Source organism: Bicyclus anynana, chromosome 20 (assembly GCF_947172395.1).
Source record: "Bicyclus anynana chromosome 20, ilBicAnyn1.1, whole genome shotgun sequence".
In the NCBI taxonomy this organism is placed as follows: Eukaryota; Metazoa; Arthropoda; class Insecta; order Lepidoptera; family Nymphalidae; genus Bicyclus; species Bicyclus anynana.
This window is the reverse complement of record NC_069102.1, coordinates 11,583,482-11,596,783: the sequence shown is the minus strand read 5'-3', so window position 1 is coordinate 11,596,783 and position 13,302 is coordinate 11,583,482. Positions and strand designations below refer to the sequence as shown.

Sequence of the window (13,302 nt, the reverse complement as noted above, 5' to 3'; positions counted from 1 at the left end):
TGACTTGAGAACGTATTCTTTTTGAATCCGACAATCGCAGTCGACTCTCGGCGGAGCTCGACGGCGGTCGTCCTATACAGTCAACTACCGTTGACTGCCGCCGAGACATCGCCGACTGCAGTCGTCGGTAGCAGCTGCCGCTTGTGTAAGTGAACACTAAGTCAAAAAAATCCCAGTTCAGGATTTTTTATCGCATATCTACGACTTGATTAGTGAAGTCTTTCGGTGGTTGTTAGTGACCACGAATTCGCAACGATACAGACGTTCGCTCAAGACAACATTTTGGAACTGTTTTTAATTAGTTTTAATGACAAAAATGGCATTAAAATATCACGAGTGTTAAAAATAACGCTTTTTCACATACGTCGGCGACACTGGACTCTATAGTTTGGAGTGAAGCTTACCTTCTTTAAGATTTGCTTCACACCAAAAGTATCGCTTGAACAACCCTACGTTTAACCAATAGATGCCAAATTGCCAAATGAACGGAAAGGTTCAAATTACTTTCGACCAATTAAAGTGAACTACGTAATATATACGACTACGACTATTGTAATCAGCCCCCTTTGGCAAGTGGCACGTCGATTCTCTTTCTACGCTCGCTAACGCTTCGAAAACTAGAAAAATTTATGAAAGATCTTGATCACGTGACCTATCGATAGCAAATGTCATTCACATACATCTTTCTAGTTTTCGAGGCGTTAGCGATCGTAGAAAGAAAATCGACGTGCCACTTGGCTAGGGAGCAGATGCTATAGTGTTTCCACGGGATGAACATTGTTCTACTGTAAATCTTTATGCATAAAAAGTTCACCTATTTTACTTAACTTATTTTATCAAACGGTATTACATGACTGGCTACTTATACACCTATTGTTAAATGGTGATAAACTAAAAACAAAACCTGGCCGAGATTTTCCTTGATTAATAACAGTAAATGGACAGAGAGAAAGCGTCTCGGTTTTTAAACCTATCTTTCATTGCTTCCGTTGAACTCTAAGACGTCTGTTTACGAACTTTACAATTTTACAAATACCGACGTCGTCTTCTCCGGCCCGTGTAGCACGGGGCGGGGCCTCGAGGCAATACATACCTCATTGCCCGGGCGTGTCGCGGGGGATTTTGCTCCCCCGGTGTTTTCTTCCAATCCCGGGGTTGAGGCTTTTGGCCGATGGCCCCGCGCGGACTGCGATTTCTCGCTATCCTGCGTCAGGACAGCATCGGATTAGTTTCCGACGTGCCGAAGTAGCCAGCCACTGATCCTTGAACCTGTAGATATATTGTGAGCCCGACCATCAGCGCTTCCACGATCACCCGGACGATATATACCGAATGACGAGTAAATCTCAGTAGTAATTTTGATTACCGATTGAAATCACCGAAAAAACAAGCTGGTAGCATCAACATGTGTACGAGCTACTTCACGATAACCCGGCGTTTCTCAGTCTGAGGTCACTGATAACAGTCGGTGACGAGTAACATAACTGGGATTTATTGAATTACCTACCTACTAGCTTTTCCCGACTATTTGTTTCGACTTAACAGGGTTTTTGAAGTGATAACTTTTTATGGGGAGGGTAAACCGCTTCGTTACGTCCTGATGGAGGTCGTGGGTGCGATCCCTGGCTGGGCCGATTGAGGTTTTCTTAATAATTAATTGATCCTTGATTTGAGAGGTCTGGCTGATGGGAGGCGTCGACCGTGGCTAGTTACCACCCTACCGTTATCTCGTTAAGGGATAGGTACGTATTATACTAACTTGAGTATCTTTAAGTAAAATTTTGCTCAATCCTGTTAGTAAAACATACATGCATATTGTCGACCCTTAGCGGCAGAATCGAAAATATTGCTTTCTTTCGTTCCATCGCGATATTTTCAATACAATGTCTCTCTTATCACGAAATATCCTTATCCTAGGCTTACACACATTTTCGTCGTCGGCATCTAATTTATTAAAACTAAAAATAAAATAAAAATGTTTTATTATTTAATTTTAACATTATCAAGGTCAACATTTACGCCCACATTATTATTTTCGAACATTTTACCAAAAAGCGAACTGTACAATTCATTAGTACTTTCATCATTCCATTTCAACGATTTCTCTGGAGCCATATAACTGACAAGTTTGTTGTGAACGACATATTTAATTTTACGTCCTTTTGTTGCTCGCGTATCCACTTTCCTTTTCATTTTACTTCTCATTTGTTGCAACGCTATCCACTGTCGACTTAATTGGACAGGGTCTGATATATCTGCAGATTTGCATTCAATTAATTCTCTTAACAACTGGTGATAGAAATCACTATCGTCAAATATCTCTGGTATGTATTCATCGTTAGCTTTTCTATCTTTCGTCAAACCATTCTCAGTTTCTGCGTGTTCTTCTGCCTTTTTATAACCTATAATATCGTAATCTGATCGTTTTAATTGCGTGCGGTGTATGAGTTTATTTCTATCTGATAAAATGTAAGATATTTGTTGAAGTATAGTATTGGTTGGTGCGTTTTTTATATTAGCAGCTGTTGCTAGACGCGTCTTTTCATTCCATTTCTGGATTGTCGTGTCTCTAAAGGATTTTAAAGTTTTATGCGATGTGGTTAAGTCACTTTCGTAATCTTCGAGTTTACGTTTCTTTTGGACTGTTTTGACACTTTTTGTCTTTTCTGTTTTACTCTTTTCTTCTTCTACCTCATCTTCGGGTTCTGTGTCTGATGGGATTTCTTCATTGTCTGTGTCACTAGCAATTTCTTCATCACTCTCTTGTTTTGCATTTGTTTTTGTGTTTGTGTCTGTTTGCTTTTTATTTGATAAACTTTTTGTTTCGGGAAAGTTTTTCAGTAGTAAATTTTGCAGTGTTAAAAATCTGTAAAAAAATATTTTAATGTTAGCTTTATTAGCGTTAGTAAATAAAGTATTTTTTTAAAAACGTTGTTATGTTGCAATAATATTAGAATATTTTAATAACTTATTAAAAATGTACACTCTACTTTATTTTCTTAATATTTGATACTTAAATTGAGTTTAGTATGTAGACATAAAGTATACAAGAATAATTGTGAATTTAGATCTTATTAAAGATATAAATATATAAGGTTGATCATTGATACTAACTTATCTAGTACAGAAGCAACACCATTCATAGTCACATTACTCTCTTCTTCAAACTCCTTACTCATCTTCAATTCCTCAAATTTATCAGACATGGGCATCATATTTGCTGTGTTCATACACCTTTGCAAATGTATCCTCATTTCCAATAAGCTTTCCCATATTAACAATTGATTTCTAACACAAGCTCCTTTCTTTGCCTCTTCAGAAACATTTTGTTTTTTAACATGCTCAAACTCTTCTATCATTGGTTCACTCATTTGACTGATATCATAACCTTCCCCATTTCCATCTTCTTCTTCCTCTTCTTCACCACTTAACTCAGAGTTGTCTTCATCAGAGTCACCTGAGGACAAATAATAACTACACTACATATATTGAATTGTGGAAGATTTTTATTTAAGTAAATGAACATTTTTCAGGTATGTTATAAAAAAAAATATATATTCAAATACAAATAATTTCGTTATTTCTTTTAATGAATCAGCCAATCTTGTTTAATATTACCAATCTGTCCTATGATTCTATGTAAAGAAAATGATGGATAACAATAGTTGAATGTGACAAGTCCAGCCCATAGCTATTTTCATTTAAATGCTTCAGTTTATTTTGTGATATCATTGATGAATATTGTGATTAACAATTTGATGTGAGATCACCAGAATTGCTTACCTTGTATCTGCTTCTTAACTATACTGTAGTCATCAGATTCTTCACTACCCTCATCATCACTAGTACCTTCATGTTTGCCTGATAGCTTTGGTGAAACCTTTTTGGGTTCTTTTTTCAATATACTGTAATCTTCACTTTCCACACTATCATCATCATCTTCACTGTCTTCATCATTATTTGGTATTTCATATTTATTTTTGTTTTGTGGTTTATCTATTACATTTCCTTCATCACTTGAAGCAGTGTCATTATCCAATTCTTCAAGAACCTTCCCTAAATAAACATTAAACCTTAAATTAGTTATAGAATACACATAATTTAGTATATGCTAATAAAACAACCCGCTACAGAGCCAGAAGGTTTAATATGTTCACAAAAAGATGATTTTTGTCTGTATGTTAGCCTTTTTTCATCGCATCATAACGAAAAAGTGCATAAAATATTAGCTGAGTTCAGATTTTTTCTAGCATTGACATTAAATAGTTCTACGATACAAATGTATTTGTTTTAAGTTAAGAGATATAAATGTATTAGTTTTAAGTTATTATGTAGTTATGTCTAGTGCTAAAAAATAAGTTATTTCTTTTCTATTCTAAAATAACTCTCCCTCATTGAAATCTGAGGACAGAGATATTTAGACACTAGACAAGATCTCAGTATCTCTTAAGTAACCCTCTTTTTAGGAGAGATGGTATTGCACAATACTGCAATGTTCCACTGGATATTCAGCAGCCTAAAGACATGCCCACCGGCCCCTACAACATCCCAGGCCCATTATTATTATTATTATTACAATATATAAATAAAGATCTAAAAGTATATTTCTTGAAGAAAAATACATTTTTTTATCACTTTTCTAGGGCAAAATGTTTGCTGGTGTACCAAAGCAATGAAGTAACATTTGAAGCTGTATTATTTTTTTCTGTTTTCGTCAAGATTAACAAACAAGAAAACGAACAAAACAAACCAGTCATAAGCCTTCAAAATATCGCAAAACTCAGGCTGTATGGTCAATGATTTTAGCTTGTGTCATAAACCATTACAGCACACATTTTTTGATAAAGTAATGCTTTCATTATTAAAGTAGAATTATCAAGATTATTTTAGATATAAGTAAATTGCCAGGTGGTTAGGGTAGGCCTGGGCTGGGGGTGGGAAAAGGGAATGCCTTTTCGGCTATCTGCCTATGAGTTTGGTTGAATATCCAGTATATAATATCTGGATGAACTGCTATCCATTTTAGCTCTAGTCTATACATATCCCATCCAAGGTAAGTCCAAATAAGTGTAATTCGAAGTTATACCCACATTACAACTTACTATGGGGGTATCTATGTTCAATAGGCTTGAGCTGGACTACATTCATCCTGATGATATATATAGTCAAGCGCTAAAAATATAAAATAAAAACAATATAAACCTGTATCTACTGTGTTGTCCTCGTCATCGCTCAAATCTGAACTGTTCAAACTGCCTTCGAGTTCTCCCCGAGATACAACTTCCCCTTCATATTTTTTACTGATATCACTTAGCAAATTAGCAGTACGCTTCCTAAAATCACTGATAGCAGCCTCATCTTCGCTCTCAGAAGAGTAATCGGCACGTGAAACTGTGTTGGGTTTGGTGTTGAATATGTGGTCATCTTCAATATCCGCCCGGGGTCTCACTGTTAAAGCATCTGCGATTTTGTCGGATAAGATCGCTTTTGGTGATTTCTTATGTTTGAATTTCATTATTGTTGTGTAAATTGGAAGATATTTAAACTAACCTCAAAACCTTATTTTTGTCAATGAACGTCAAAGTCAAACGTAGTATGTAGTTAATGTTTTCGCCGTGCCCCGTGACAGTTAACCCTGTCCAAAATCTACCGATTTTTCTAGTAACTTTTACCGATTTTTAATTCTGTGATGAAAATTATCTTGTTTTTATTCATACAATGATTTTTCTTCTGTATAGTTTAACAATTTTTTGTATAATTTAATTAATTAACTAATGTTTAAAAAATAAAATTTGGATCGCTTTATGTACAAAGAACCAAATCACTAGATTCAGATTTCAGAGCTTAGAGTAATAAATGTTGTCTATGCTTCACATTTCAAATATAGAAAAGGCGCGAACAACATCCGGTAAACTGTCAAAATTTCAAAACGAAAACAAAGTTAACCTCAACGACGATAAAGTTTTAAATTAAATTTAATACGTTAAAAAAATGCCGAGACGAAAACCTATTATTAAAAGTGTTACATGGCTGAGTAAAGAAATACCAAATGACCAAAACTTGAACACCTTCTTTCATTATTACCAGTAATATATCCAATCGTCAATAATTATTAAACAATATGTGCATTCTTTTGTTTTTAATTAAATAAACTTTGTAGGAGGTTCCAGTTTAAAGAGATCGTATGTGAAGTTGGCGATTATGTGCTGGTTTCGAACGCTGACGCCGCAGAACCCGACACCGAGGGAGGTTGTGACGCTGCGAAGATATTGGGGCTGTATGAAGACAGGTCCAATAACAGTGACCCTTTCAGAGCTAAACTGCAATGGTACTCAAAACCAGACGACTTACCTAAGGGCTGCGTTAATCCGTCTGAACCTATTAACTTTTATAGTAAAGAGGTAAGCCAAAAGTACAAAGTTAAAATTCTTTGTTTGTATGTTCTCTTAAATCGTTTATACATTTAATTTAAATTTTAATTAATAAAGAATTTAAAATTGAATTAAATTTAAATTATCATAAAATAAAATGATGATATGTATAGTTACAAATTTAAAATTAAGTTTCCATGTACAAAAAATGTGTGTAAATGTGAATTGAGTAAAGGATTACCTATATGTATTTTTGCATTAATTATATGCCATTAATGAATGATTAACTAAGTGAAAGTAATAAATAACAGTCAGACAGTATTATAAAATCATTAAAGTTATGTATAGCAAATATTTCTATTATATTTTATAGGTAGTAGAAGATCATCGCCCATTTGACACAGATGTATCTATTGAGACATTCTTTAAAAAATGCAACATAATATTGACTGTAACGAAAGACACTGACGATATACTGAGGAAAGAGAAATACACCTATATTTGCAGATACAGGCTAATACCAGCCGGCCGACGTAAAACATACTTAGAACCTGTTTTAGAAGAGGAGAGAAAGGCTCTGCAACTCCTATGTACTCCTAGTAAAAATATGACACCAAAGACCCCTAAAACTCCAAGCAGCTTAGTCAAAAGAATGGGACGAATTTCTATATCAGAAAGAAATTGGAGTGTCACAAAGAATGATGGTACTAAATTGCTTCTTAAAAGAGCTATCTTAGCTGACAAGAATGATAAGGTCACACCCAAAAACACCCCTAAAAGTTCCGAATCAACACCTATTGTTGAAATACCTGCAACACCAAAAAGTTCTTCGCTAATAGAAACTCCAAAAAGTTCCAAGAAACTCAATAAAAACAACATAGAAGAGATCCTGTCAATGGAACTTAAAGAAAATTCTGACGATGAACTGCCTACACTTATTATTAGACAACATTCAACAGCTACACCAAAAAGGAAAACACCTCAACGTAAAATGTATGATGAAACTCCAAAGAAAGTCCTAGTTTTTGAAGAAGAGAAGGAAACTCATGTGACACGGTCGGGGCGTGTCACAAGGAACCCTGTAACCTATCTTGAACAAGAATTGTCTCCTGTCAAAAGAAATCCAAGAAGAGCAGTTAAAATGGATTCAGATAGTGAGGATGATTTTAAACCTGCACCTAAAACACCTAAGATGCCTAGGACTCCAAAAACTCCTAAAACGCCTAGGACTCCTAGAACCCCTAGAGCGTCAATAGCTAGAACGCCTAAAAGTGTTACAAAGAGAATATTAACAAGTGAACTTACACCTACTTTGCACAGTAGGGCTCACTCCGTGGACAATATTGATGGTATGTATAAACAACTGGCAGACCCAATACAGTTTCACCTGTGTAGTTCCTATTCATGTGGGAATACGGGGATAAAATATACCCTGTGTTACTTTCTGATAATGTAGCTTTCTACTGGTAAAGATTTTTTCAAATTTGTCTACATCATAGTTTTGAAAGCCACACACACAGGTGATCAAATCTTTCCTGTAACATCAGTATAAAAGTATAGATAAGAAAAATTGTCTGGACTTAGTATTTAATTAATAAAAGTATTGTGATTTTAAAACATTTGGAAGGTGAGTAGTTTTATTAAACAACAAAATGTGGTAAGAAATATAAAATAAATGTAAAAATCTGTTTGTCAAATAAAATATCCTAGAATAAATAAATAAAATAGTAACAATGCATCCTGTTCATTTTCAGAATTGCTATCAGAAAACAAATCCCTGCCAGGAAGAGAAAATCAGTTGCATGAAATACTATCATTTGTGAGGAGTAAACTGTTGCATGGTACAAGTGGGTATGTTATCATAGTGTTTAATTTAATAACAGTCCTGGCCTTCATGATGCGGTGGATTGAGGAGTAGAGTACAATGTAAGTGATGAGTAGGCCCTAAGAAGTTTTATGTTTTGGAAATAACCAGTCAGATATGAGTGGTTCACCAGCTTACTGCAAGCAAGCCGGGCTGGGGCACAGCCCCAATAGGGTAGTTGACTTATATCAAATATAATTATTAAAATTTTTTCAAATTTTCCAAACGTCAAAAACGCTGTCGTCCATTTTGTGACGTCACTCACTTTTGATGGTCGTGATTTCACACACTTGATGTACTAAACGTCAAAGTAATTGCTATCTAATATTTTTTCAAATGCTCCGTTTCTTAGGGATATATTATCGTGACGTCATGAAACACTTGAAATATAAACCGTTATGACTGACAGACGTTTTGGCTTGTATTAATAAAAACATATTTTAAACTTAAAATTTCAGGTAATCACATCAAATATTTATCAATCTACTAGAACGATAATTAACAATTTAAGACCATTTGAAAAAAGTCTCTTCAAGCCTTGTTAGCCTATTTAATTAGCCTATTCAAGCATGTTAAAAAGCAAGCAGGCAAGTTAAAAAATATTGAGTTCTTGAGTTGGATATAAATGGGCCCTAGAAAGTTTAACTTGATAAACATATCCAATATCTGTGGGCTTTGTTACAGGTGCATGTATATATCAGGCGTGCCCGGCACCGGCAAGACGGCGACGGTGAACTCAGCACTGAAGGTGCTCAAGGAGGAACAGGAGCTGCCCGACTTCCAGCTGGTGGAGGTGAACGGCATGAGGATTGCGGAGCCACGGCAGGCGTACGTGCAGATATATAAGCAACTAACAGGTGGGAAGAGATAGTTGTTCCACCCTCATAGTTCCTGTTCTGTGGGAATAATGGGATAAAATATACCTTACTAGCGGACGCCCGCAACTCCCGCAAAATGTAAACTTTCAACCCCTATTTACCACTTCAGGGGATGAATTTTTTAAACTATTACGTTAAAATGAAGGACTTTCTATTGCAAACTTTCAACACCAATTTCACTCCCTTCCATTTTTATTTTAGGGTAAAAAGTACCCTATGTTTTGCTCCAAAGTTGTATTTACCATTACACCAAAATTCATCTTGATCGGTTCATCCGTCCAGCCGTGAAAAGGCCACAGACAGACTTATTTTTGCATTTAAAATATTAGTATAGATGACTCACAAATAACATGGCTTTCTAATGGTAAAAGAATTTTTCAAAATCAGTTCACTAAAACACCACAAACTTTATGGATTACCACTTTATAATTTCAATAGATATGAAAAATTGTTTCTCTAAAGTATCCTTATACATTTATTTGTTAGGCAAATCTGTGGTGTGGGAACAAGCCTGCGCCCTGTTGGAGAAACGCTTCACAAATCCTGGGCCTCGGAGGACTCCAACCGTCTTAGTTGTAGATGAGGTATTTTGAGGTTGCTTTTGTTTTTATTGCAATAATTGGCAGATGTAAATAATGATATTAATTTTTAGATCTGATGTCTTTGCAACATATTGTATGCTGTCCCTGGCATAAGTTATTAAAACTTATTTGCCTGTGTTAACACCATCACCAGACAGGAATACAACAATGCTGGCATTAATTAAGAATTAAGAATGTCGTATTTTTTTTGACAAAGTCTATCACAAAAGTATCATTTCCCTCAGGTAAAATGACGATGATGATAAATACTAGCAGACGCCACTAGGTTTGAGCCGTATCAGTTCCAGTAGTAATATGGTGATAATATATAGCCTAGGTATAGAGTAGCTTCCCAAAGATAAAAGAATTTTTCAAATCTATTCAGTTCAGGGGCTTGTTCAATGCAAACAAACTAACAAAACAATCTTTCCTCTTTAAAACATTAGTATAGATAATAAAATGTTTTCTACAGCTGGACGCACTATGCAACCGTAGACAGGACGTCCTCTACAGCATAATGGAGTGGGCGGCACACAACACAGCATTACTGACAGTGCTAGCAGTGGCCAATACCATGGACCTGCCAGAGAGAGCCCTAGCAGCCCGCGTGGCCTCCCGCCTTGGCCTCACTCGGCTGACCTTTCCACCATACACTCACACTCAACTGCAATGCATTGTTGCCACCAGGCTTGCTGGAGCCAACGTCACGCCTGATGCAGTGCAACTGATCGCCAGGTTAGTACCTCTGGTGAACATTACTGACAGTGCTCGCAGTGGTCAATACCAGACTTGCCAGAAAGAGAGGTCTCTCGTGGTTATATGACTTTGTGCCAAATCATAGATGGCAAAGCTCTTAGCATGTTATTTTACTGCTTTCTTTAGTACCTGCAAGTTGTCTCGTTCCTCGCAATTCTAGGATTGGACCACCGGTGGACAAGGAACTGCTGTAGTCAGTGGAAGTTTTCTGCCTTTGAGACAAGATCAATGTAGAAGGTCTGGCCGCCCACATGTCATTACCTATGGCCTATGACCAGCAGGACTATTCTGTAACGATGCTTTGTATAACTCGCAACTGTGGGTTTCGAATTCACCTCTATATATCTTTGTCTAGCACAATACTATAGAAAGAGAAAAATAGAGGTAACCTTGCAATTGCAAGTTTCTCTCTTTCCAGGTGTGTTCTCTGACACACGGTCGTTCGGCATTCTATTGGACACCACGGCCAATGGTGGCCGCTAAGTGAGCGATCGTCCATCAAATACAACTCATTGACCGCCGCGACTTGACAACCTTCGCCATAGTCGCCCTAAAAGCCATATTGATGGTTTATTCTAGAAAAGTGGCGGCCGTATCGGGCGACGCGCGGCGAGCGCTGGCGCTGTGCGGGCGCGCGCTGGAGATAGCCGCGCCGCAGTGCGCCGGGCTGCGGGCGGTGCAGCTGGCTCTGGACGAGGCCGCCTCCAGCGCCACCGTGCGCGCCATACGGAGCTGCTCCGCGGCCGAGAGGCTCCTGCTGCGCGCCACGGCTGCCGAGGTGAGGCACTCGCACACTGCAGATAGCCGCGCCGCAGTGCGCCGGGCTGCGGGCGGTGCAGCTGGCTCTGGACGAGGCCGCCTCCAGCGCCACCGTGCGCGCCATACGGAGCTGCTCCGCGGCCGAGAGGCTCCTGCTGCGCGCCACGGCTGCCGAGGTGAGGCACTCGCACACTGCAGATAGCCGCGCCGCAGTGCGCCGGGCTGCGGGCGGTGCAGCTGGCTCTGGACGAGGCCGCCTCCAGCGCCACCGTGCGCGCCATACGGAGCTGCTCCGCGGCCGAGAGGCTCCTGCTGCGCGCCACGGCTGCCGAGGTGAGGCACTCGCACACTGCAGATAGCCGCGCCGCAGTGCGCCGGGCTGCGGGCGGTGCAGCTGGCTCTGGACGAGGCCGCCTCCAGCGCCACCGTGCGCGCCATACGGAGCTGCTCCGCGGCCGAGAGGCTCCTGCTGCGCGCCACGGCTGCCGAGGTGAGGCACTCGCACACTGCAGATAGCCGCGCCGCGGTGCGCCGGGATGCGGGCGGTGCAGATAATTCCCTAAACTTGCTAATGAATAAAATTCAGAAAGTAGACATCACCGGAAATCAGTCTACCGGGTCTGTTGTAAAAATGGGGGTTCCTCAAGGATCTATACTAGGGCCATTTCTTTTTCTCATTTATATTAATGACCTTCCTTATGTTGACAAGGATAATCATGAGATAGTTTTGTTTGCAGATGACACGTCACTTATGTTTAAAATTAATAGAGGAGTAATAAATTATGACGATGTAATCAACTCTCTCATGTAGGTCGTACATTGGTTTGAAGCTAATAACTTAAGTGCTCAATAAGAAGAATCTTTAACATCCAAATGTTGTCTTACCCCTGTACCGCGCAGACGAAGACTCATCGTCTCAAAATTGCGAAAAATGTACATAGTTGGATTTGACTCTTGAAATGAAATGAAAATGACAACAGCTCTACCGCGCAAAAGAGAACAAGAGCTGTAAGTGACGTAATTCTAGATTCAATATGGCGGACCAATTCATTATAATGCGGGTACCAAAAGTTAAAAGGGAAAATTACGAAAATTATTATATTAATTATCGTAATTTCAAAGATTGTTATTTTTAATATATTATTTACTCCATTTAGGTTGAACGAACGGGTTCAGACGAAACAACACTTTCCCGTGTACTGGCGACGGCAGCGGCGATCGTAGCACTGGACGGTCGTCCGTACAGATCCGCTACCAGCATCCGGGCGCCCACTCCATCACAAGCGCAGGCTATATGTGCTAGACTCGCTGCCATCAAATTGCTACTGATGGAACCGAAGCCGTCTGAACCTAGGCTACTGTTGAATGTCAGCGCCGACGATGTTCATTATGCTACTAGAGAAATTACCGCGTAATCAGTCGACATTTGTGATATATGACATGTTCAATATTCTACTAAATAAATCAATGTGTGATATTTTGTAAAATTTGACATTTTCTGAATTATTTTCTTAATATCAGTTCAGACAATTTTAATGTCAACTGAAATTAAAATTGTCACCACTAAATACTACTACTGTGTAATACTATGACATTTCATAATTTGTTACTACTTTGAGTTTGACTAGATAGTATAATTAGGATTAAGATTATAAGTAATTATTATTATTTATTTAAAAAATAAAACAGAAATAAGCAATTATTTAGTTGAATTTTTGGTTGATTTAATTTTATATGAATTATCCCACCTTGAGTTTAAATTTTAGTTACGCTACTAGAGAAATTATCGCATAATCAGTCTTTCTGCAACGAGTATTAAGACGCCGATATTTTCCCAAGCGCAGTTTCTATGCGCCAGATTCCCTGCCATCAAGCTACTACTGATGGAACTCAAACCGTCTGAACCTAGGCTACAGTTGAATGTTAGGGCGGGTGACGTTCATTATGTTACTACAGAAATAACTAGGTAATCAGTCGAAATTCGTGATATATGACATGTTCATTATTCTACTAAATAAGTCACTGTGTGATTTTGTAAAATTTGACATTATCTGAATTATTATCTTAATATCAGTTTGGGCAATTTGAATGTC

General features: G+C 38.3%; 2 protein-coding genes across 2 annotated transcripts; one reads left to right on the top strand and one right to left on the bottom strand.

The window, feature by feature from the left end:
• Nucleotides 1–1,965: 1,965 nt before the first annotated feature.
• LOC112047177 (protein AATF) lies at nucleotides 1,966–5,584 on the bottom strand. The gene is made up of 4 exons (XM_024084190.2): nucleotides 5,203–5,584; nucleotides 3,784–4,056; nucleotides 3,115–3,457; nucleotides 1,966–2,866 (listed from the first exon to the last, which is right to left on the bottom strand). The coding sequence occupies exons 1-4, from the start codon at nucleotides 5,513–5,515 to the stop codon at nucleotides 1,984–1,986; spliced, it is 1,812 nt and encodes a 603-aa protein (XP_023939958.2). The 5' UTR covers nucleotides 5,516–5,584; the 3' UTR covers nucleotides 1,966–1,983.
• Nucleotides 5,585–5,921: 337 nt separating this feature from the next.
• Nucleotides 5,922–12,911, top strand: LOC112047163 (origin recognition complex subunit 1). Its single transcript, XM_024084176.2, has 9 exons — nucleotides 5,922–6,086; nucleotides 6,161–6,401; nucleotides 6,745–7,720; nucleotides 8,126–8,222; nucleotides 8,920–9,092; nucleotides 9,600–9,697; nucleotides 10,167–10,429; nucleotides 11,030–11,228; nucleotides 12,367–12,911. The coding sequence occupies exons 1-9, from the start codon at nucleotides 5,992–5,994 to the stop codon at nucleotides 12,622–12,624; spliced, it is 2,400 nt and encodes a 799-aa protein (XP_023939944.2). The 5' UTR covers nucleotides 5,922–5,991; the 3' UTR covers nucleotides 12,625–12,911.
• The last annotated feature ends 391 nt before the right edge of the window (nucleotides 12,912–13,302 follow it).

What these genes read in the sequence shown, in the direction of transcription:
- LOC112047177 (XM_024084190.2), bottom strand. Translation starts at nt 5,515, where the DNA reads ATGAAATTCAAACATAAGAAATCACCAAAAGCGATCTTATCCGACAAA. An exon ending in GGACAACACAGTAGATACAG is followed by an intron (nt 4,057 to 5,202) that starts GTTTATATTGTT and finishes ATGTTTATTTAG; the next exon opens with GGAAGGTTCTTGAAGAATTG. An exon ending in AGTTAAGAAGCAGATACAAG is followed by an intron (nt 3,458 to 3,783) that starts GTAAGCAATTCT and finishes ATTTGTCCTCAG; the next exon opens with GTGACTCTGATGAAGACAAC.
- LOC112047163 (XM_024084176.2), top strand. Translation starts at nt 5,992, where the DNA reads ATGCCGAGACGAAAACCTATTATTAAAAGTGTTACATGGCTGAGTAAA. An exon ending in CTCCGTGGACAATATTGATG is followed by an intron (nt 7,721 to 8,125) that starts GTATGTATAAAC and finishes GTTCATTTTCAG; the next exon opens with AATTGCTATCAGAAAACAAA. An exon ending in CCGTCTTAGTTGTAGATGAG is followed by an intron (nt 9,698 to 10,166) that starts GTATTTTGAGGT and finishes TGTTTTCTACAG; the next exon opens with CTGGACGCACTATGCAACCG.